General features: G+C 45.1%; 1 protein-coding gene across 1 annotated transcript in view; it reads left to right on the top strand.

Annotated features, from left to right (window-relative positions):
- Nucleotides 1-24106, top strand: part of LOC100079085 (hepatocyte nuclear factor 4-beta-like) — a 73660-nt gene that overhangs the window by 44491 nt on the left and 5063 nt on the right. Inside the window, exons 4-9 of the mRNA XM_007671653.3 lie at nucleotides 4105-4211; nucleotides 7688-7843; nucleotides 9509-9596; nucleotides 17176-17328; nucleotides 22609-22845; nucleotides 23242-23394. Of these exons, the coding sequence (XP_007669843.1) occupies nucleotides 4105-4211; nucleotides 7688-7843; nucleotides 9509-9596; nucleotides 17176-17328; nucleotides 22609-22845; nucleotides 23242-23394 (894 nt within the window). The remainder of the gene's footprint in view (nucleotides 1-4104; nucleotides 4212-7687; nucleotides 7844-9508; nucleotides 9597-17175; nucleotides 17329-22608; nucleotides 22846-23241; nucleotides 23395-24106) is intronic.

Raw genomic sequence — 24106 nt, 5'->3', positions numbered from 1 at the left:
TGCTTAACAAATACCATTATTATTATTATTAATGCAGAGACCAGGAAGCAGATTCAAAATCAGTGATTCCAAGTGTAAGTGGCAAAGGATTAGGTTTTCAAATGCTTCGAGAAGCAGGATTGGAGTTTCTGTCAGCAAAGGGATTTACAGGCACACAGGCCCCCATGGTCAAGGTCAGAGCAGGGGTCTGGGAGTCAGAAGGACCTGGGTTCTAATTCTGGCTCCACCAATGTACTCAATAAATACTGTTGTCTGACTGATTTCTGCATATGCGTAGCTCTGTGGAGCAGAGAGGAGGCCAGCATCACTGTAATATCAGCAGATTGGCTATCCTCCAGGTCGTCCGTTTCCTTGACATTTGCCATTTCTGGGATTGGCAAAACTGTTCGAGAAGCTAGATGAGAATAATAATAATAATAATGTTGGTATTTGTTAAGCGCTTACTATGTGCCGAGCACCGTTCTAAGCGCTGGGGTAGACACAGGGGAATGAGGTTGTCCCACGTGGGGCTCACAGTCTGCATCCCCATTTTACAGATGAGGTAACTGAGGCACCGAGAAGCAGCGTGACTTAGTGAAAAGAACACAGTTCTAAGTCCAGCTCCACTACTATCCTGCTATGTGACCTTGGGCAAGTTACTTAGCTTCTACTTCGGTTTCCTCATCTCTAAAATGGAGATGAAATACCTTTTCTCCCTCCACTCAGACTGTGAGCCACATATGGGACAGGGACCGTGTATGATCTGATGGTATTGTATTTACCCCAGTACTAGGCCAACAGAAAGTGCTTAAAAAATACCATAATTATTATTGTGGTGAGTTTTCTCTGGCATGTCCAAATGACTGTTTCCAGTTATCCTTCCTCTATGCCAACTTTGAATTGCAACTGAAAATGCCAACAGGGAGAGGATAGTCTAGGCAAGTAATTGCTGAAAACAGAATATGAAACAAAGGATGGAAAAACTCTTGCCCTATCTGATATGAGCATGCACGGAATGGACCAAGAAATCAAAATCCATCACGAAAGCACCATTGACAGTCCACCTCTCTCCCCACCTTCAAAGCCTTACTAAAATCACACTTTCTCCAAGAGGCCTTTCCTGACTAGGCCCTCATTTCTCCTATTCACCTTTCCTTCTATGTTACCTGTGCATTTGGGCCTGTACCTCTTAAGCACTTGATATTCACCCAATCTCACAGCACTTATGGACGTAATCTAATACTTTCCCATTCCCCCATCAGTGATTTATTTTAATGTCTTTCTCCCCCTCTATCAATCCAATCACATTTATTGAGTGCTTACTGTGTGCACAGCACTGTTCTAAGCACTTGGGAGAGTACAGTGTAACAGAGTTGGTAGACATGTTCCCTGGCCACAAGGAGCTAACAGTCTAAAGGGAGTTCCTTGTGGGCAGGAGACATGTCTCCCAACTCTACGGTTCTGTCCTCTCTTAAGCGTCAGTACCGAGCTTGGGGTACAGTAAGTGCTAAATACATACCACTGTTTGATTGATTGATTGACTGATTGATTAACTGAAAAGTGAACTGGCATAGCAAGATGAAAGGGAAGCAAGACTTAGAAAACCCAAGAGACAGACTCTAATACAAAGTGCCATGGGGAGTATTGAAAGAGGTTGTATCTCTTCATCTAAATACTCTAAGATTTCAACTTCCACAAAAGTTAACCACAGTGGCTGCTTATCCGCTGAGCAAACATCACCCTCTCATACATGAAAAAGATGAGTGTGTGAGAATTGTGAAAGACAGAAAATCTGCAAATCACTTGTCCACTAAGGGCTAACACTATGTCCCCCACTTTGAAGAGTTAGAGTTAATCTCAATAGAGTCAATATAGAGTCAATCTCAACAGAAAAAAGAAGAGAAAGAGAATTTCGGCATAAAGGAGTTCTACCTTTGGCAAAAAGAACCAAGATGGCATCCTATATCTTCCCCACCTGAGCTTTCCTTCAGGTTGTTGCAGTGGGAGTTGTAGGGGAGAGGAGGGAAGGTGGGGGAAGGGGAATGAGAGGGATGACAGGGTAGACTTTCCATTTGTTTTCCCCACTTGACTAAGGGGCAAGCCCTCAATCTAAACCAAGCTCTGCTTAGTGTGGGCTTGGAAAAAGGATCCTGATGGATGAGGTGATGGTGAGTCCCTGAGAATCTTCTAATGATGGCTCCACAGCTTGTTGAGCATTAGGCAGTTTATAAACTGTGATTTTTTTTCTGCTGCCTTCCCTCCAGCAGAATTTATAGTGTGTTAAAAGGTCGTCGTGCACAAAAGGAGTAGTGTTGAGGCTGTATTTGGACATACACACAACTCCAGAAACGTCTCCTTTGGTTTCAGCTATCAGTCCTCTCCCACACATTTAGTCCGGGGCTCTGCATGATGTGAACATTTAGTAAATACCATTAACTGATTGATTGATTGACTGGTCAATATTGTCCTTGACAGAGTCTGCCTGGGGTCCCTCAGAACATTTCTTCTTCTCTAGGGCCTTCAGAGCCAAGAGGAAGTAGCCTGAGAGAGCCAGAATTGCTAGGCAGACTGGCTAACTTCTCCTCAGCCTTCCTTCCCTCACCTATTTGCAGGAAGCCATTTTTACTAGGCCTCTCCTGCCCCTCTCTGGTACTGCCTCTGTCCCTGCTAGCCCGAGAAGGGAAGTGGAGGAGGAGATTGGCTGCTCCTTTATAAGTTGAAGGAATCTCTGTCCTCAAGGGAGATCCAATATCCTGCCTGGGGTCTCCTCTGTCAGGGCCTGTCTGGTAACCGATGGATGGTATTTACTGAGTACATACTAACCTCCTGGGGGAATACAACAGAGTAGGTAGACACAATCCCTGCTGCTCTCAAGGTGCTACAGTCTAGCGGATCCTGGAACTCCCTGGATGCACCGTTCTCCCATATTCCATTCCCTTCTAGGAGGGTTGAGACAGGCCTTAAGTTGATGTTGAAAATAGTTGCAGGAGGACCTCCCAATGCAAAAGTGCATTCTCTTTAGAAGGGAACCTGAATTTCTGACTTTTTCAAAAAGCCAGAGCCAGAAGGGAGAAATGCCAGGACCTCCTGTTGTCCCAAGGGTGCTTCCCTCAGTGTCAGAAAAGGCTATGGGGAATAGCCTTCCCCTACCATTTATCCTTTCTGATGATCAGCGTGGCTTAGTGGAAAGAGTATGGGCTTGGGAGTCAGAGGATGTGGGTTCTAATGCCGCCTTGCCACTTGTCTGCTGAGTGAACCCGGGCAAGTCACTTCTCTGTGCCTCAGTTGCCTCAACTGTAAAATGGGCATTAAAAGTGTGAGCCCCATATGGAAAAACCTGGTTTCCCATCTGCCCTAGCTCTTAGAACAGTGCTTGGCACATAGTAAGCCCTTAATGATTACCATAATTATTATTATTATTATCCATTTCCCCACTTTGGTAACCTAGGAAGCTGATGTCAAATTATTTTTCCAGGATTAAAGGCAGGGAAGCGGGATGGACTCCACATTCTATTCTGCTGCTATAGCCATGCAATAATAATAATGGTATTAAGCATTTATTAGGTGATGAGCACTGGGCTAAGCACTGTGATAGTTCAAAATAATCAGATCAGACACAGTACCTGTCCCATACAGAGCTTGCAGTCTAATTTGGAAGGAGAACAAGTAATTAATCCCCTTTTATGAGCAAGGAAACTGAGGCCCAGAGAAGTCGTGACATGTCCAAGGTCACCCAGCAAACAAGTGGTGGAGTCGGAATTAGTACCCATGTTCTCGGATTCCCAGGCCAGTCCTCTTTCCTCTTGGCCATGATGCAGTAAGACAAACCCAACCAGTCTGTCCTCCTTTGCTCAGGGATAGGTGAAATGAAACTTCAAGTGAGATCTCATACACCCTTGCTCCTAGCTGCTCTAGGCTTGCTTCTTCCCAAATGGACTAGACATTCCCACATCCCAAGCAGGTTGGAAGAGGCCAAGGAGCAGTGAATGGGTAGCTCCTTGGAAGAAAGGATCGGGCCACAAGGGTCTCTGGGCGATAAGTAGCCAAAGCCAGAATCTGAAAAGAATTAAGCGTCATTTAGCAAGAGGAGCTGAACCAATGCTCACTGTTTTTTTGCTCTTGAAGCCGTGCAGAACGAGCGGGACAGAATCAGCATTCGCAGGAGCAGCTATGAGGACAGTGGATCCCTGTCAATCAGCGTGCTGACCCAGGCAGAGGCCATGGCCACCCAGGTAAGATCATCTCTCCTCGGAGTGGGAATGATGGCAGGGGGTTGGCAGGCACAGCCCTGATTGGTCTGGGGCCAGACAGGGAGCAGAGCTGAGCTTTACTCCTGGCATCCTGGTCCCCTCAGCTTTTCTGGGGGAATTTCAGATTGCAGCAGGGAGGGAAACTTTTCCTGGCATCACTCCTGGACTTCAGGTGTAACCTGGATGTAGTGTGCCATTCCACTGCCAAAGGTAAAGTCCTTTAGAGACATGAACCAAGGCCCATCCTCCTCCTGGAAGGCTCATTTGTCCCCCAAGTATCCTGTGATGAGATCCACCCATGTTGGACACCCCACCCGCTTTCGGTTCTGCTGGAATATAAAAAGCTCACAGCATCCTCCTGTGTGACTCCATCTAGAGTAGGTAAAGTCAGTTGTACAGGACACTCCCTTATAATAACTTCAGTGTGCCCCGATAGATGTGGGGGAAAAATGGAAAATCCGCCAATTTTGCTTTTAACTGCATCCATTTCAGAGCAGCATGGCTCAGTGGAAAGAGCCCGGACTTGGGAGTCAGAGGTCATGGGTTCGAATTCCGCCTCTGCCACTTAGCTGTGTGACTGTGGGCAAGTCATTTCACTTCTCTGTGCCTCAGTTACCTCATCTATAAAATGGGGATTAACTGAGACCCTCACGTGGGACAACCTGATTACTCTGTATCTACCCCAGCGCTTAGAACAGTGCTCTGCACATAGGAAGCGTTTAACAAATACCAACATTATTATTATTTATTTCCCCTGAATTTTTCCTGGATCACCTAAAGGGCTCTCTTCGGTCCCCTCTTGTGTATTTCTTGCTCCCAATATGTTCGTACAACTTTGATTTCTTTGGAGGAGCTGTTTCCTTTTGGAACTACGTTAAGGTTTAAAAAAAATACATTGTTTAATGGGAGATAAATAGAATTGACTGAGAAATCCCTGCACTTGGATTTGACGAATAAACCCGTCAGCTGCTTCCCTTGTGAAATGGTGCCACCTGGTGGTCAAATATTAAATCGTCAGGGACTAGCCATTTCTGCTTTCCCTGGGCAACTCGAGCACATGAAATTTCCCATTAACGATCAATAAGGTGTCGTTTTTCAGAAAAGGACACTGACCTGGCAATCCAAACAGTGAAGACATTTAGAGGCAGGACTGAAATTGATAAATGTGCGATAACACTGATCACATGGCAAGGAATCTGCCCACGGGAAGGACTGTAAATATTTGCAGTGCCTGTCTTCTTTCAGAAGTGGGCTCCGCTGGAGTGTTCGGAGGGTTATTTTGTTTTGTTTTTTAATAAAAGACTGCTTTCCCAGCGAAAACCTCTCTTCCCTCACTCAGAAAAGTCAAGAAAAGGGTAAGACAAGTAGGTAGACAGACCCTTCGTATGTCACAACCGAGCAGAGCAGTGGTATTGTACAGGAAGAAAGTTGGTGCCCTTTTCTCCCAGATGTTTTGGTGACTAAGAAGTAGCCAGCACCACACACACACACACATACACACACTGTGTGTATCACTGACTCCTTTGACACAGGGGAAACATTTGTCCTTTGATCCAAGGGAAATAAGGTCCAAAAAGGAGAGGTCAGTTTGGAAATGAAGCACAAAGACTCACAGAGTCAACTACATCAGGGAAGACCAGGTTACGGGATTTAGAACCACTTCTGCTGCTAGTGTGATGGTGGAAAAGTTTATGCATCCTGACTAACCTGCGTGGTCTGGACGAGATGGGAACAAAGAGGCAAGTGTGGCTACTCAACTCAGAACTGAAAGTCAGGAGATCCAAGTTCAAATCGAGGTCCACTCCTGAGGCTCCCTGTTTTTTGGGGGAGTTTTAAATGGCATTTGTTAAGTGTTTACTATGTGCCAGGCACTGTACTAAGTACTAAGGTAGATACAAGTTAATCAGGTTGGAGAGAGTCCCTGTCCCATGGGGCTCACACTCTTAATCTCCATTTTACAGATGAGGTAACTGAGGCCTAGAGAAGTGAAATGACTTACCCATGGTCACACAGCAGACACGTGGCTGAGGCAGGATCAGGTTGGACACAATCCCTTTTCCACATGGGGCTGTCTTAATCCCCATTTTATAGATGAGAGAACTGAGACACAGCAAAATTAAGTGATTTGCCCAAGGTCACACAACAGACAAATGGCAGAACCGGGATTAAAACCCAGGTCCTTCTGACTCCCAGCCCCATGCTCCATCCACTGGGCCACACTGCTTCACAACACGAGGTAACCAGCTTCTTATAAACTAGTTACTCAACCTGCCAGTGCCCTTTCAATCTTCCAGTCAAGGTGATGGGCACGAGGAAGGTAATCCCTGCCCCTTTTCCTCCTGAAGATGATATGAGTTATTAAGCACTCCTTCCTTGCCTACTTTCAGTTATTTTCATCCTATAAATAGTTCAGCTTGTTGAGAGGAGAGCCCATATGAAAGGAAATGCAGATTTCTTCTCTTCAGATGGAGTCTCTGGCCTTCAACTGAGGCCCTGTTGGAACACGTAAAATGAATTCACCTTTGCTACCTGAGTGGGTTTTTCATATTGGTCAGTACTAGCCCCTTGAACTGAGCTTTGGATGATGTCTCCACGAGCCAAGCAGCCTCAGAGCCCTGCACATCTCTGACAATTCTTCCAGAACAGTTTGTGGCCACATTTAGGAAGGAGATTACACTGACGCACTATATGCTTGCTAAGAAATGCCTATATGGAATATGGAAGAGTATATTTATGTGCTTGCCTTTGGGCACTAAGGCCAGAAAAATATTTCCGAATTCTTCAAAACAGGGTTAGGTATTCCTGAACCCAGTTTTACCGTGAATTTTCCTGGGAGTCAGGTCATAGGCTAATTCCGGCTCCACCACTTGTCTGCTGTATAACCTTGGGCAAGTCACTTCACTTCTCTAGAGAAGTAGTGTACCTCAGTGGAAAGAGTCCGGGCTCGGGAGTCAGAGGTCGTGGGTTCTAATCCCTGCTCCGCCGCTTGCCAGCTGTGTGACTTTGGGCAAGTCATTTAACTTTTCTGTGCCTCAGTTACCTCATCTGTAAAGTGGGGATTAAAACTGTGAGCCCCACATGGGACAACCTGATCACCTTGTATCCTCCAGCACTTAGAACAGTGTTTGCACATAGTAAACGCTTAACTAATACCACCATTTATTTTATTTTTTTATTCTCTGTGCCTCAGTTAACTCATCTGTAAAATGGGAATTGAGACGGTGAGCCCCACATGGGACAAGGGACTGTTTCCAACCCTATTTGCTTGTATCCACCCCACCTCTTCGTACAGTGCCTGGTACATAGTAAAAGCTTAACAAATACCATAATAATTATTATTATCATTCTCCAAATACCCCTCTTGTTATGATGTAACTTTGCTGGGCAAAAGTGCCCTCAGCTGACCAATTTCATGAATTGCAATCCTGACTCCAGCTCGCTTTCCTTTCCCGAGACAGTATTCTTCACTAAGCCCGACACACAGTGCGGACATGGCTATGAAGAAGATTGCCACTATCAGTGACGTGTGCGAATCCATGAAACAGCAGCTTCTGGTCCTGGTTGAGTGGGCAAAATACATCCCAGTGTTTTGTGAACTTCCACTGGATGATCAGGTAACTCCGGTCTTTCTGGAGACATTTCTAATGTTCACACCAAGCATTATTTGGTGCAGTTCAATCATTCGATGGTATTTATTGAAGGCTTACTATAGAGCGCTGTACACTGTAGAGTACTGTATACTGTGGAGTACTTAGAGCACTGTAGATACTATATGACCTAGGACAAGTCACTCCTCTGTGCCTCATTAGCCTCATCTGTAAAATGGGGATTGAGACTGTGAGCCCCACGAGGGATAAGGGACTGTGTTCAACCCTATTTGCTTGTATCGACCCCAACACTTAGTATAGCGCCTGGAACATAGTAAGCGCTTAACAAATAGCATCATTATTTGCAGAGCTTGGGAAAGTACAATACAACAGAGTTGGCAGGAATGTCCCCTGGTCAAAAGGAGCTTACATTCTAGAGAGGGAGACAGACATTAATATAAATAAATGATTAATATATTCTTTGCATTCACTGGGTTGTTACTTCTGAATGAGCAGTAAGGGTCACAGGCCTTCAGGTCCAGAAACACAGGCCTCAGTAAAGTTGGTTGCCATTTTATTCCCTGCTAGTGACCATGCTGTTGCTCATTTAGTTGGAGAGCCTGACTCGGGTTTGTTCTCAGTTACAGTTCTACCTCTGGCCCATTTCAGAAGCCCCCTCCTCTACTCGCCCTTCCAGTACAGACCACTCTCCTAGCCTATCAGTAATTCATGGCGAAGCCAAAGGGGAGAGAAAAGGGTTCATTCATTCAATAGTACTTATTGAGCGCTTACTATGTGCAGAGCACTGTACTAAGTGCTTGGAATGTACAATTCGGCAACAGATAGAGACAATTCCTGCCCAGTGACGGGCTTACGGTCTAATCGGGGGAGACAGATGGACAAAAACAAGACAACATAATCACAATAAATAGAATCCAGGGGATGTTCGCCTCATTAACAAAATAAATAGGGTAATAAAATATATACAAATGAGCAAATGAGCACAGTGCTGACGGGAGGGGGAAGGGAGATGGGGAGGAGCAGAGGGAAAGGGGTTGACACCAAAGGATGGTTAGCGGAAACAGCAATCCAGCCACGCTTCCAAGCAACAGTGCTGGTCTCCAAGAGGTAGAGCACTCTGGAAACTTTAACTTGGGGGGGAAAAGAGCAATTAGCATAAGGAGATGTGGGCTTGAACTGTGAGAGAAAGCCAGAGTTGGCTGAGGAGTTTCTGCCAGAAAAAGGTTGGTGGAGGGTGAGAGGTGAAATCTTCTCATCAGCATTGGCTGGATTGCTTTAGGCACCATTTGCTGAGACTCCCAGCAAATTCTCCTTCCTTCTGGCATTTCTTCCCATTAAAACCTTTCCCTATAGGTCCCATCTGTGACAAACTTCCCTGACCCAACAGTTTCTCATAATTTCCCTAATACAATGTTTGACTCATCTTGCCCATTCATTCCTCTAAAAGAAAACCATGCTACCACTATAAGCTCATAATGGGCAGGGAACATGTCTACCACCTGTCTTGTATTATACTCTCCTAAGTGCTTAGTAGAGTATTCTGGTCCATCACAAAAAGCCACTCCGAGAAATGGAGTAGACTGCAAGGGGTTAAGAACATACTCTATTTCTACACTGATCTGCCGCCTTCTGCATCTAACCTCTGATTTCTCTTTCCCTTGCATCTTGCAGGTAGCCCTACTAAGAGCTCACGCTGGGGAACACCTGCTTCTTGGAGTTGCGAAGCGATCGATTCCCTACACGGATTTTCTACTCTTAGGTAAAAAGATTACCTTGTCTCTGCTTTTCTCCAACTTGCAGTCAATCGGTGGTACTTATTGAGAGCTTACTACGGGCAGACCACTGTACTGAGCTCTTGGGAGAGTACAATAGGCTTATACTCTCAAGCAGGTCAACAGGAGAGCAACGCCCTGGGGAACCACCACAGTAATCTGGCAGCACCACCACCAACTGTTGTTTTTTGCTCAGCCCATCAGGGAGTAACATCAGTGGGGGAGAGTGGCTATGGAGGCAAAATGTGCATACTCTGAGGAGGACAGGAGGGGATGAAATTTGAATTGAAAAGCCCCTTGGACTTGCACAGTCTTGGGCCCACCGGAGCCTTAATCCAGTCTTGCTTGGAGGCAATTACTATGGACCTTTCCAGTCCCACCACCCCACCTTCGCAATTGAAATGGGTTAGTCTGACAATGTTGAAAGTACCACATCGCTGCAGGCACCTCCCTCATTCAACTAACCTAGTCCCTCAGGCCCCTTGCTCATGGCAGAAGAGGAAGAGACTCCTGAAGTCTAACCCCAAAGTCTTCCCATGACTACATCTACTCTAGCACATTCAGAGCCACTTCTCAGTAACAGCAAAGCATCATGGATTGGCAGTTGATCTGAAGGCCTTTTAGGGAGGAGAGCTGGGAGGATCAAATCAATTAATTGATTGTGTTTATTGACTGCTTAGCGTGTGCAGACCACTGTACTGAGCATTAGGGAGAGTAAAATATAACAGAGTTGGTAGACATGTTTCCCCTCCCACAAGGAGCTGATAGTCTAGAATCTGTCTTACAGACAGACATTAAAATTCATTATGTACAGGTACATAAGTGCTGTGGGATTGAGGATAGGGTGAATAAAGAGTACAAATCCAAATGTAAGGGTGATGCAGAAGGGAGAGGGAGTAGAGGAAATGAGGGCTTAGTTGAGGAAGGCCTCTTGGAGGAGGTGTGATTTTAATAAGGCTGTGAAGGTGGAAAGAGTGGTGGTCTGTCAGAGACCAAGGGGGAGGGAGTTCCAGGCCAGAGGCGAGGGATCTGAAACCAGAGATCTAGGTATGGTAAATGGGTTAAGGTTAGAGGAGTAAATGAGTGTAAGTGGGTTGTAGTAGAAGAAGCATGACTTAGTGGAAAAAGCATAAGCCTGGGAGTCAGTGGACCTGGGTTCTAATCCCGGCTCTGCCACTCATCTGCTGTTTGTCCTCGGGCAAGTCGCTTAGCTTCTCAGAGCCTCAATTGCCTCATCTGTAAAATGAGGATTCAAAACGTGTTCTCCCTCCTACTTAGACTGTGAGCCCCACGTGGGACCTGATTATCTTGTATCTACCCTAGAATTTAGCACACTGTTTGGCACATAGCACTTAACAAATACTGCAATAATAATAACAATAATTAGTAGGATGTCAGTGAGTTAAGATAGTACGGGGCAAGGTGACTGCTTTAAAGACAACAGTAAGGAATTTCTGTTTGATGAGGAAGTGGATGGGCAACTCTGGATGCTACAGCCTTAACTCAGGATGGCAACAGTGGGTTGGAAAATGGAAAGCTTCGGACAAGTGGCCGGGACTAACTGTGGAAAGACTCCGACCAGCAGCTGGGAATAATTGCAAGAATCTTAGGACTAGTGGTCAGGACCGACTGCAGAATTCTCCGACCAGCAGCCAGGACTGGCTGCGGAAATTCTCCGAACAGTGGCCAAGATTTACTGCAGATAGTCTCCAACCAGCAGCTAGGATCGACTATGGAAATTCTCCGATCTGAAGCAAGGACTGACTGCAGAATTCTCTGACCAGTGACCAGGATTTACTGCGGAAATTATCCAACCAGCTTCCAGGACTGACTGCAGAAATTCTCTGACAAGCAGCTAGGACCGACTGCAGAAATTCTCGGACCAATGGCCAGGACTGCCTGTGGAATTCTCCGACCCAGAAGTCAAGATTTACTGCAGCAATTCTCCAACCAGCAGTCAGGACTGATTGCGGAAATTCTCCGACCAGGCCAAGGCTTACCAGAGATTCTCTGACCAGTAGCCAGAATTTACTGTGGAAATTCTCCAACCAGCATCCAGGACCAGCTGCAGAAAATTATTCGACCAGCAACCAGGACCAACTCCAGAAATTCTCGGACCAGCGGCCAGTGTTTACTGAGGAAATTCTCCGACCAGCAGCCAGGATTTACTGCAGCAATTCTCCAACCAGTGGGCAGGACTGGCTGTGGGAATTCTCCAACCAGCGGCCAGGATTAGCTGCAGAAATCCTTGGACCAGCAGCCACAATTGACTGGGGAAATTCCCAGACCAGAGGTTTGAAACTGACATGGGAAATGCAGGTAGGCCTGTAGATGCACGTTGGTCTACAGGCCTACCTGCCTGGTTCTCTGCCTCTCTGCCTGCAGGGAAGCTGAGGAGGAGCCATTTCCTTCATCAGTTTGGACCTTGCCCTGCCCCAGCACAGAACACAGACCAGGTGTGGCAGTGGGACTCAGGGGTGAAAACTAGCAGTCTGTTTACATACACAACTTCTTGTTTTCACCTCAACACATTGGTCTATTTACAGGTCAACATTCGCCTATCCACAGTCAAAGATCCCCTTGACTGGTTGTGTTCCTTCTCACCTTCCTGAAAGGATCTGCAATCGGTCTTGCAATTAATCACAGGAAACACCCGATTAAGATGTTAAAACTGCAGAAAATCTTTTGTAAAGACTTCATAATTCTCAGACCTCACCAAGTCCCCTCAAGCCCCTTCCTCACTGCCCCCATTCCGGTCCTTTTTCACCACAGCCCTATAACCCCAGCTTCCTTTTCCCCCATCCCATCCTTCCCAAGCAGTTTCTCATATAATTTTATAATCTACCCCCTCCACCTTCTTCTCCAAACGCATGCCTTTGCATTTTATTGAAACTAGTCCCCTTTCATTTTCTTTCCTTGACCACTGTAATCAGCCGCTCACTCTCCAATGAGTCCTTCCCCACTGTTTTCAAACATACTTATGTATCCTTTATCCCAAAAAAGAACCCTCTTGACCCCACAGCACCCTCCAGTTATCACCCCATCTCCCTCCTAACCTTCCTTCCCAAACTCCTCTTTGTCCACACCCACTGCCTCCACTTCCTTTCCTCCAATTCTTTCCTTGATCCCCTGCAATCTGACTTCCACCCCGCTCCAATCCATGGAAATTACCCTCTCTTAAGGTCAGCAATGACTGCCTTCTTGCCAATGGCCTCTACTCCATCCTGATCCTCCTCAACTTTTCAAATTGCCTCCAACACTGTGGACCTCCCCGTTCTCCTGGATGCATTATCTAACCACTGCTTCATGGACACTGTTCTCTCCTGGATCTCCTATCTCTGTGGTCAATCCTTCTCAGTCTTTCACAGGCTTTTCCTCTGCCTTCCACCCTCTAAGTTTATCCTAGCAACAACCAACAATGGGATAATAAAAATAATATGACCAATGCATAGACTGTGAGACCCATATGGGATAGGGATTGTGTCCAATCTGATTAATGTGATTACCCAGTGTTTAGAATAGTGTTTGACACATAGTATGTGCTTAACAACAACAATAAAGATAATAAAATATTGGTATTTGTTAAGCGCTTACTATGTGCAGAGCACTGTTCTAAGCGCTGGGGTAGGTAACGGGTAATCAGGTTGTCCCACATAATAATAATAATAATAATGTTGGTATTTGTTAAGCGCTTACTATGTGCAGAGCACTGTTCTAAGCGCTGGGGTAGACACAGGGGAATCAGGTTGTCCCACGTGGGGCTCACAGTGTTAATCCCCATTTTACAGATGAGGTAACTGAGGCAGCGAGAAGTTAAGTGACTTGCCCACAGTCACACAGCTGACAAGTGGTAGAGCCGGGATTCGAACCCATGATCTCTGGCTCCCAAGCCCGTGCTCTTTCCACTGGGCCACGCTGCTAAAATAATAACCACAAGGGAGAAATGAAAACAGCACCAGGACCCTGTGGGGTTAAAAAATGTTACCAGTACAGTAAAAGACAATTTTCAAATGCACATAATCTTGGGCAGTCAGTCCTAACCCACATAATAATAAAAATCACAAAATTGAAGTGTCTTCAAACCTGAAGAACATCTATAATATGTGTATATATAAGGTAATATATACTAGGTATGTAATTATATATGTAGCAGCCTATATATATATTAGGATTATATATGTAGGGAAATAAAAATGCTGTCCCTACTGGCCTGTAATATGAATCTGAGAGCAGGATGGGAAGAGGACGGGGACCTGTTCCCAGGACAGAGAAGCTTGCTCCTGGGTCTGCCCAAGGCCAGCCCATCATTGGTCAGGCTGGTCATCCTGGATTTCCTGTCCACAAGTGATAGGTAAGGGAGCTGAATCACGGGCCAACAGCTGCTGGGCAGGGCGTCAGTACCGCCATAGCAGGTTCATCTAGGGTTTAAACTTTGGGCTACAAGCAGTCAGAGCTTTGGGAATCTGAGGTCGAGTTAGTCAGATCACTGTTTTTTTAGGCTTTGAGAAAACACCTCCTAGTTAGTAACTAATTCATTTAGTCCCTCTCTCCACCAACTGACCATATTCCAAAACACCAAATGGATTCTTGAACAGAAATTCTGACACAGTGTTTTTGACTTTATTCCTGTCGTTGGTTATGCTGAAACTGTTGCTTTGGGGTCGTGTGGCCTTATGTGACCTTAGGCAGACTTCCATTTCTCCTCCAATAAAACCAGAGAAAGTGGCATTGATTTGCCAGTTATTTTGAACTATCCAGCTGACAGGCTTTATGAAAGTGCCAGGGTTCTGTGCCATATCCCAGAGCCAGACAGGAACTGCTAGCAGGTGGGTAATCCCAATACAGGTGTCTGGTGGCAGGTTGCCATTTCTCTTCAAGCAAGGACAACTTTCTAATTGTACCTCCTCTGGAATCTTCTTGCACCGAGGACCAGTTTACTGTTTTGTTCCTCTCTCCTCGACCTTTAGAAGGTTGAGTTAACGTTACTGACACTCTGTATATCCCTCTGCCCCTCTGTTTTCTAATCAGTGATCACAGAAATGGTTGTGTATGCTTCATCTTTATTACAGGAGACGTTTTCAAAATGACCCTAAGTGTTAAAGTGGAGATTTTAGGAAGTTTCCCTAATAATAATGGTTATTGTTAAGCACTTACTATGTGCCAAGCACTGATCCCGCCTCTGCCACTTGTCAGCTGTGTGACTGTGGGCATGTCACTTCACTTCTCTGTGCCTCAGTTACCTCATCTGTAAAATGGGGATTAATATTGTGAGCCTCACGTGGGACAGCCTGATTACCCTGTATCTACCCCAGCGCTTAGAACAGTGCTCTGCACATAGTAAACGCTTAACAAATACCAACAGTTCTAAGCACTGGGATAGATACAAGGTAATCAGGTTGTCCCACACAGGGCTCATTGTCAATCCCCATTTTACAGATGAGGTAACTGAGACATAGAGAAGTTAAGTGACTTGCCCAAGGTCACACAGCAGACAAATGGCAGAGCCGGGATTAGAACCCATGTCTTCTGATTCCCAAGCCCATGCTCTTGCCGCTATCTTCTCTAAGGAAAAAACCACATTTTCACTTCTAAGATAAGATCACCAGTTTACACCTAGGAAATCCAGACAAAACCAATAATCTTTATCAGCAAAGAATTTAATACTGTCACTAAATTCTGCTACTTAGTCAGTGCACTATCCAATAACACATGGGCACACCGGAAGTAGAAATCAAAAAGGCCAGCATTATGAACAGATGTTCGACAAGGCACCACTTCAAGTTGAAGGGCTATAAAATTATTGTGGAGTCCAATCTTCTATATGGCTGTGAGACTCTGACCTATCAGAAGGCGCAGCCACCTTCTTGAGGGTTTTTTTTAATGGTATTTGTTAAGTGCTTACTATGTGCCAGGCACTGTACTAAGCCAGGGTAGATATGTTGGTCACAGTCCATGGCCCCCATATAGGGCTCACAGTCTTAATCCCCATTTCATCTGAGGTAACTGAGGCACAGAGAAGTTAAGTGACTTGTCCAAGGCCAAACAGCAGACTGGTCACAGAGCTGGGATTAGAACCTAGGTCTTTTTGACTCCCAGGGCCGAGTTCTATCCACTAGGCCAAGCTGCTTCTCCGGAGAGTTGTATCACCAGTGGTACAGATGAACTGTACTCAACATCTCAAATGGCAGGAAAGGATTACCTACAGCAAGGTCTTAGAAGGCAGCAGCTTGCAGCATTGAAATACTGCCCAGAATAACACAATTCCACTGAGCAGGTCAGGTGAGATTGTGGACAACACAGGATATCAAAGCTCCTGCTCTATGATGTCCTCAAAGAGGCCACATGCAAATCAGGAAGGCAGAATGCACTGTACCTTTTAAAAACTTGATATTCTCCCCACAGCACTTAGGTACATATCCAAAATCTATTTGGTCTGTCTCCTCTAAACGGTAAGCTCCTGGTGAGCAGAGAATGTGTCTACCGAATGTGTTGTACTTCTCCAGGCGCTTAGTACAGTGCTCTGCACGCAGTATTAATAAATACCACTGTCTTGATCGATTGCAGTATTTGGAGACAGCAAAATACAGCCTTCGTGTGATGTAGCAGTGGACTGTCTGAAGACTCTTGCAGTGTACAGACTTTCCAACAGGCAGCAATCAAGAGAGGGGCTGCCCTCCTTGAGTGGTGACTTGGCCAAGATCAAGAATCCGAGAGGCAGGCTCAAACACAGAGGCTTGCCCTGGATAGGCCAAATCCATTAACATAGCAAGTCTTCATTTTTTACACACAGTGCATTAGAGAGTTTGGGTCACCCATCAGTCTTTCCAGGCACTAGCACACACGAAGAGAGCCTCACCGTCAGTAGTATCACTGTCATAAATGAAGGACAGTATATAAATGTCAAATGGAGCAGGGATTGTCTCTATCTGTTGCCAAATTGTACATTCTAAGTGTTTAGTATGGTGCTCTGCACACTGTAAGTGCTCAATAAATACGATTGAATGAATGAATGAAAATGCTCTTGCCTCAGTGGTGTGGGATGATTTGGGAGCAGGGTGTTTGTGCAGGATTCTGTTAAAGCATCCCAGTAATTGCTAATGAGAATTGGAGCGCTCAGATTTGGGGATGTTTGTGGTTCTCTTCTGCAATGGAAAGTCACTGAGATCCATCTTGGCTATAAGAAAATAGTTACATGAGCAGCCTTTCACTTAGCCTTTAGATGAGTTTCATTTTTATAATTAAGAAAAATGAATTTTTTTAAAACTAACCCTCAGAACTTTCCCTGCCCAGGTGAAGAACTTTCCAATGGAAGCTAAGGAAGAAGAGCAACAGGGTTGTGAGTGTAGGCAGTCAGTTTTTCAGAGTGCCTGGGCTTGCTCACGCCCTGATTTCTCTCAAAGTCTAAGGCTGAAACAGTCCTTTCCAACTGGAAAGGATGCAAGAGGGTGATGATTTCTCCACCTGGGAAGAGAAACAAAGAGATTCCAGATGTTTCCACAGGTGCTAAGGGGGCCCAGATGGTCTCCAGGCCAAGGGTGATGCCAAGGTGTTTTCTGTCCTCCCCAGGAAATGACTTCATCATTCCCATGCACTGCCCGGAACTGGAGATTGCTCGTGTCGCTACCAGAATACTGGATGAGTTGGTCAAGCCCTTGAGGGAAATCCAGATTGATGAGAATGAATACGCTTGTCTGAAAGCCATAATATTCTTTGATCCAGGTAAGAGAATTACAAATCACTACTCCGGAACTGGGACCACTTGAGAAAGCCAGGGAACAGAAACCTATGGCAGAATAGTTGATAGAAGAAAGATAGAATGGGAAGGAAGAGGGAAGAGGGAGGAAGAAACAGAGAGTGTTTGGATAATTAATCAGTTCTGTGATAGATAGAAGAAAAGTCTACATTTATTCCTGTTCCTTAGATGAGGAACACTGATAGAAGTACATTGCTTTCGCCTAATGGAGCAATAAGATTTCTTCTAAATGAGGGCAGCCCATCGCTTTCTGCTTTGTGGTATGAGTTCTGTTTTTCCACTTTTCTGGGAAGAAATGTCCTCTGGCACTATTCAGGCCAGAGTCCAAGGTTCATCTGGTTAGTAGGGGGCCTGCCTGTGCAGTTCTCTACCTACAGGGTAATTTGTCATGTCTGTCCTTTATCTACTCCTTTGCTTAGCACATAACTGTGGTGTTTGTTAAGCACTTACTGTATGCCAAGCACCTGGATTCTAATCTCATCTCTGACACTTGCCTGCTATGTGACCTTGGGCAAGTCACTTCACTTCTCTGTGCCTCAGTTACCTCATCTGTAATATGGGGTTTAAGACTGTCAGCCCAATGTGGGACAGGGACTGTGTCCAAACTGATTTCCTTGTATCTACCTCAGCGCTTAGTACAAAACCTGACACATAGTAAGCACTTAAATGCCATGATTATTATTAACAAATACCACAAGCACAGTACTAAGCTCTGGGGTAGATATAAGATAATCAAGTCTCACTCGGGGCTCACGGTCTAAATAGGAGGGAAAACAGATATTTAATTCCCATTTTGCAGATGAGGAAACTGAGGCACAATGAGGTTAAGTAACTCACCCAAGGTCACAAAGCAGGTAAGGGGCAGAGCTGGGATTAGAACCCAGGTCTTCTGAGTTCCCGGCCCATACTCTTTCCACTAGGCCAAGCTGCTCCTCATAGGAATGAAGTCTTCAGATATCTCAGAAAGTGTCTTCCTCAGCACCTCACTATCAGGCATCTCATACAAGATAGCACAACCATTAATTTCCATTTGCTTTGGCAGGGATACAGGCATGATGGGTATGGCAGAGGGAATGAGTCAGGATACAACCTTCTTTGGGATCAACATTATTAAGAGCGTCTTCTTATTAATAAAGTATTAATGTAGTATTGCTTAACTCCTAAAACATATTCTATCATTTTTCCTTATTTATTATTCCTCCCTGTTTAATTATAAATATTCAAAAGTCAAAAATCAACAGAAACAATGGTCTCTTACAAGTATCTCAACACCCAAACCAGAGTTGGGGCCAACTTTGAGTGACATTTCTGTTTCAATCCCTTTGATGGGCAATCCCATTCTACCAAGGGGAAAATCGAGGCACAAATGTAAAGTTTAGGATGGATCTTGGAATGGGACATATGAGTTTCTGATCCCAGTTCAGTGTCCAAATCTAGTTATCCACTCCGGAGCAATTTCCCATAACTATTACTATCTACCCGAGGTCAGGGAAAAAGAGGTAAAAAAAGTTAAGGTCCAAATCTCAGGTTTTCACAGAAGCCAGAAGGGCACAGCTCTGACTGAATTGGTTGGACTGTGGATTCCTGGTTTGACTCCAGGGTGACAGGAAGCTTCTTAGAGGGCCAGGGCTATGTAATAACAGCAGCTGCAATAACAAAGCAAACAGTCCAGCAATGTGCCTCAATGGATTCCAGTCAGTTTAATAGAGCTGGAGAGAGAGGACCTAATGGACGCATTATGGGGCGTGCCCAGTCAAGGAAGCCAGCTCAAGGTGACTGGAACATTTCATGAGGATTTGGACTCAGGTGACAAAAAAACAAATTAGAACTAGATCTTAAAACTGGTCAAGACTCCTGGTCCTTTTTATTAGAGGAAAATGGAAGACAAAATCAGCTAGGATTTAAATTAAAGATTCAAGTGAATACAACAATAATCATGATGATACTTATTAAATTCTTACTATACGCTAAGGGTTGGAATAGAAACAAAATCAATCAGTGGTATTTATTGAGCGCTTACTGATGATCAGCTCAGACCCAATCCTTATCAGGCACAGGGTTCACTGTGATCTAAGAGAAAGGGAGAAAGCAGCTATCACATCCCCATTTTACAGATGAAAAAAGTAGGGCTCAGAGAGGCTATCTGACTTGCCCGAAGTCACACAGGAAGCCAGTGGCAGAATTGGGGCTAGTGACCTAGTCTTCCTGAGCCCCCAGTCAAATCTCATGCTCTTTCCACTAGGGAACCTTGCCTTTTCTGTAACAGAAAGACAGGTAGGCACATGACTGAGGTGGCTTATGGGAAAGCAAGACTGGGAAAGTGAGGGGATTAATAAAGGAGTAATTTATACCAGTACATTACACTCTGGGCTGGCTCTCCATTGGCTTCCCAGTGCAATTCAGATGTAAGTTGACTCGAATCTAAAACCTCTAAGTAGTTTGATCTAGTCAGCATGGCTCAGTGGAAAGAGCCCGGGTTTGGGAGTTAGAGGTCATGGGTTCAAATCCCTGCTCTGCCAATTGTCAGCTGTGTGACCGTGGGCAAGTGGCTTCACTTCTCTGTGCCTCAGTTACTTCATCTGTAAAATGGGGATTAACTGTGAGCCTCACGTGGGACAACCTGATGACCCTGTATCTACCCCAGCATTTAGAACAGTGCTCTGCACATAGTAAGCGCTTAACAAATACCAACATTATTATTATGTGTTCCTAACTTCTGGCTCAAGAATCTTTCCATTAGGAAAGGGCTTGGGAGTCCGAGGTCATGGGTTCGAATCCCGGCTCTGCCGCTTGCCAGCTGTGTGACTTTGGGCTCTCCCTCACGGTTATATTGTACTCTCCCAAGCACTTATTACAGTGTTGTGCGCACAGTAAGCGCTCAATAAATATGATTGACTGTAGAGCAGCTAGCCCAGGAAGCTGTGCAGACCTAAAATATCAGTAAATTCAAGTAAGATTTGGACACATTCATTGGTAAGCAGACCATAACAGGACCTAGGGAGAAAGTTAGGGAAGTAGAAGGAAAAGGTAATGATGTTCACTGACACGATCTCTTAATTAAGACAACTATCAAGGGGGTCCTCCTTCATGATTCCTCCAAGTGGTAGCAGTAGTAACCAATCAGTCCTATTTATTGAGCGCTGTACTAAGCGCTTGTGAGAGTACATTATTACAGAGTTGGTTAGACACATTCCCTGCCCACAACGAGCTTAAAGTTCTAGAGTCTACATAGCTCAGTGTAAAGAGCCCGGACTTGGGAGTCAGAGGTCATGGATTCGAATCCCGGCTCTGCCTCTTGCCAGCTGTGTGACTTTGGGCAAGTCACTTAACTTCTCTGTGCCTCAGTTCCCTCATCTGTTAAATGGGGATTAAAACTGTGAGTCCCACATGGGACAACCTGATGACCTTGTATCCCCCCAGCGTTTAGAACAGTGCTTTGCACATAATGAGTGCTTAACAAATACCACCTTTATTATTATTTATTATTATAGAGAAGTATTGCGGCCTAGTGGAAGGAGCACAGGACTGGGAGACAGGAGACCTAGGTTTGAGCCACTTGCCTGCTGTGTGATAATAATAATAATTAGTAATTACAGTATTTGTTAAGCACTTACACTGTGCCAAACACTGTTCTAAGCACTGGGGTGGAGACAAGGTAATCAGATTGTCCCACATGGGGCTCACAGTCTTAATCCCCATTTTACAGATGAGGTAACTGAGGCACAGAGAAGTTAAGTGACTTGTAAAAGATCACACAGCAGACAGGTGGTAAAGCCGGAATTAGAAATCATGTCCTCTGACTCCCAAGTTCATGCTCTTTCCACTAAGCCATGCAACGTCTCTTTGCCTCACTTTCCTCCTCATAAATTGGGGATAAAATACTTAATGATGATAACATAATAATAATTATTACAGTACTTAAGTGCTTTCTATGTGCCAAGTACTCTATGGGGCACAGTCAGATTGGACAAAGTCCTTGTCCCAAATGAGGCTCACAGTCTAAAGGGGAGAGAGAACAGGTACTGAATCCCCATTTTACAGATGAGTTTGTTCAATCAAATTTATTGAGCACTTACTCTGTGCAGAGCACTGTACTAAATGCTTGGGGTAGCAATAAACAGACATATTTTCTGCCCAAAGTGAGCTTACAGTCTAGAAAAGAGGGGACATTGAGGCACCTAGAGGTTAAGTAACTTGCCCAAGGTCACACAATAGGCAAGTCATGCAAGTGGCAGAGCTAGGATAAAAACCTAGACCATCCCAGACACGCTATTTCCACTAGGCCACATGTGTTCTCCCAACCTCTTTAGTCTGTGTGCTCCATGTGGAACAGAGCCGGTTCCCAATCTGATTATCTTGTCACTTCCCCAACAACTGGCACTCAATCAGGCGTATTAAGTGCTTACTGTGTGCGGAGCACTGTAGTAAGCACTGGGGGGAGTATAGTATAATAGATAAGTTAGACATGTTCCCTGCCCACAATGAGCTAATTAGTGCTTTATACTACAATGATTATTATTATTATTAGAGAAGCAGTGTGGCTCAGTGGAAAGAGCCCTGGCTTGTCAGCTGTGTGACTTAGAGCAAATCACTTAACTTCTCTGTGCCTCAGTTGCTTCACCTGCAAAATGGGCATTAAGACTGTGAGCCCCACATGGGACAATCTGATCACCTTGTATCCTCCACAGCGCTTAGAACAGTGCTTTGCACACAGTAAGTGCTTAACAAATGTCATTATTATTATTATAGTAATAACAGTATTTTTGAGCACCAAGCTGATATAGTGCTTGGTAGTAGGTGCTTGAGACATTCAGAGCGATGAAGTGACACATCTCTGCCCACAGAGAGCTTACCCTCCAGTAATGATGGCCATGGTCTTCATTCTGGTTTTGTACCTTTAAGCTGTGCAATAAGTCAGGTAGACAACATGGCATTTCCCCAGAAAGCTGCATTTGGGGTTGAATTTCACCAAGCAGAAATTCCAGCTGCTAGTCCACAGGCAGCTCTTTCATTGAAAGCAAATTTGCACTTGTTTCCCGGCTTTGCTGTCCCTCTCTATACATGAAATTAATAGAGTTAAAGTATGGTATTTGTACCAGCTTTTACTGAAGTATCCCAAGCTTAACCCAGGAATTGAGTCACTGACCTGTTGGTCCACTGCACTGACCCACCTGACCTTTGAAGGTGAGATGCAAGCCAATGACTTAAAACACCTTTGTCGGTGTCTTTCTCTCTTTTTTTCTCAGACTGCAAAGGACTGAGTGATCCCGGCAAGGTGAAAAATATGCGTTTCCAGGTCCAGGTGAACCTGGAGGATTACATCAATGACCGGCAGTATGATTGCCGAGGGCGATTCAGCGACATCCTACTTCTCCTCCCGCCTCTGCAAAGTATCACCTGGCAGATGATAGAACAGATCCAGTTTGTCAAGCTCTTTGGAGTGGCGCGGATTGACAGCCTGCTGCAGGAGATGCTTTTGGGAGGTAGGAAGAAGGGAGCCTGGGGCTCCAGTCCGTCCTGGGCCAAACTACACTGTCCTTGGACCTATTGCACTTTCTACTCACACTCAAGGACGTTGGACCTTGAAGTTCATCGTGACCGTTTGCCTTGACTAGATCTTTAAAATGAGCAGCTTGTAACCCTGGCTAACAGGATGGGGGGCATCATGCAACGTATCTTTAAATTATGTATTATGAGTTATTTATATTAACGTCTGTTTCCCCTTTAGACTGTAAGCTCATTGTGTCTGCCAACTCTGTTGTATCATTCTCTCCCAAGAGCTTAGTACAGAGCTCTGCATATAGTAAGCGTTCAACCAATACCATTGATGATGACGATCATAATGGAATCCTAAGAACCGCTCCCTCTTCCCCGTACAGGCAACGTCATGGATATGCCACAGTACCATCCTGGGCCACCCAACCTCAACCTGGAGCCACTCACAGGACACATGCTTCCCAACACCCTCAATTCTGTGATCCATTCGGTTCCCGTTCCAATCAACAGATGCTCTTCTTTCCCTGAGAGTCATGGTGAGGAAACTGAGGCAGGTCTTGTGCCTGGATTTTCTTAGAACTGCTACCATGAACTAATGATAGTGATATTTGTTAAGTGCTTACTATGTGTCAAGCACTGTACTAAGAGCTGGGGTAAATGCAGTACAATCAGATCGCGCACAGTCCCTCTCCCTTTTGGGGCTCACATTCTGAGGGGGAGAGAGAATGGGTATTTCATCCTCACTTTACAGATGAGGAAACTGAGGCACAGAGCAGTGAAGTGACTTGCCCAAGGTCATACACCAGGCAGGCAAGAGGCGGAGCCAGGATTAGAAGCCAGGTCCCCTGACTCCCAGGCTCCTGCTCTTTTCACTAGGTCACACTGCTTCTATGCAGAAGGCCAAAGGGGCCAATCCAGTCTTAGATGGGTGGGCAGAAGTGCCAAGTGGCCAAGACAAGGGGTGGAAAAGTCATCCCTCAAGACTTGGATGTTTCATTCATTCATTCAATCATATTTATTGAGCGCTTACTGTGTGCAGAGCACTGTACTAAGTGCTTGGAAAATACAATTCGGCAAATAGAGACAATCCCTACCCCCAACAACGGGCTCACACCTGCTCCCAACTCTTTGCAAGGATGCTCAGTGTGAAAAGTATTCAACGAACCAGTGACCCACAAGTGGCTCACATGTGAATCACAACTAATATTGCAGGAATAAGCAAGTCAATATTTTGCAACAAGAAATATG

This window comes from Ornithorhynchus anatinus, chromosome 11 (genome assembly GCF_004115215.2).
Source record: "Ornithorhynchus anatinus isolate Pmale09 chromosome 11, mOrnAna1.pri.v4, whole genome shotgun sequence".
Classification (NCBI taxonomy): domain Eukaryota; kingdom Metazoa; phylum Chordata; class Mammalia; order Monotremata; family Ornithorhynchidae; genus Ornithorhynchus; species Ornithorhynchus anatinus.
The sequence above is the reverse complement of the archived record's forward strand: the minus strand, read 5'-3'. Positions and strand labels throughout refer to the sequence as shown.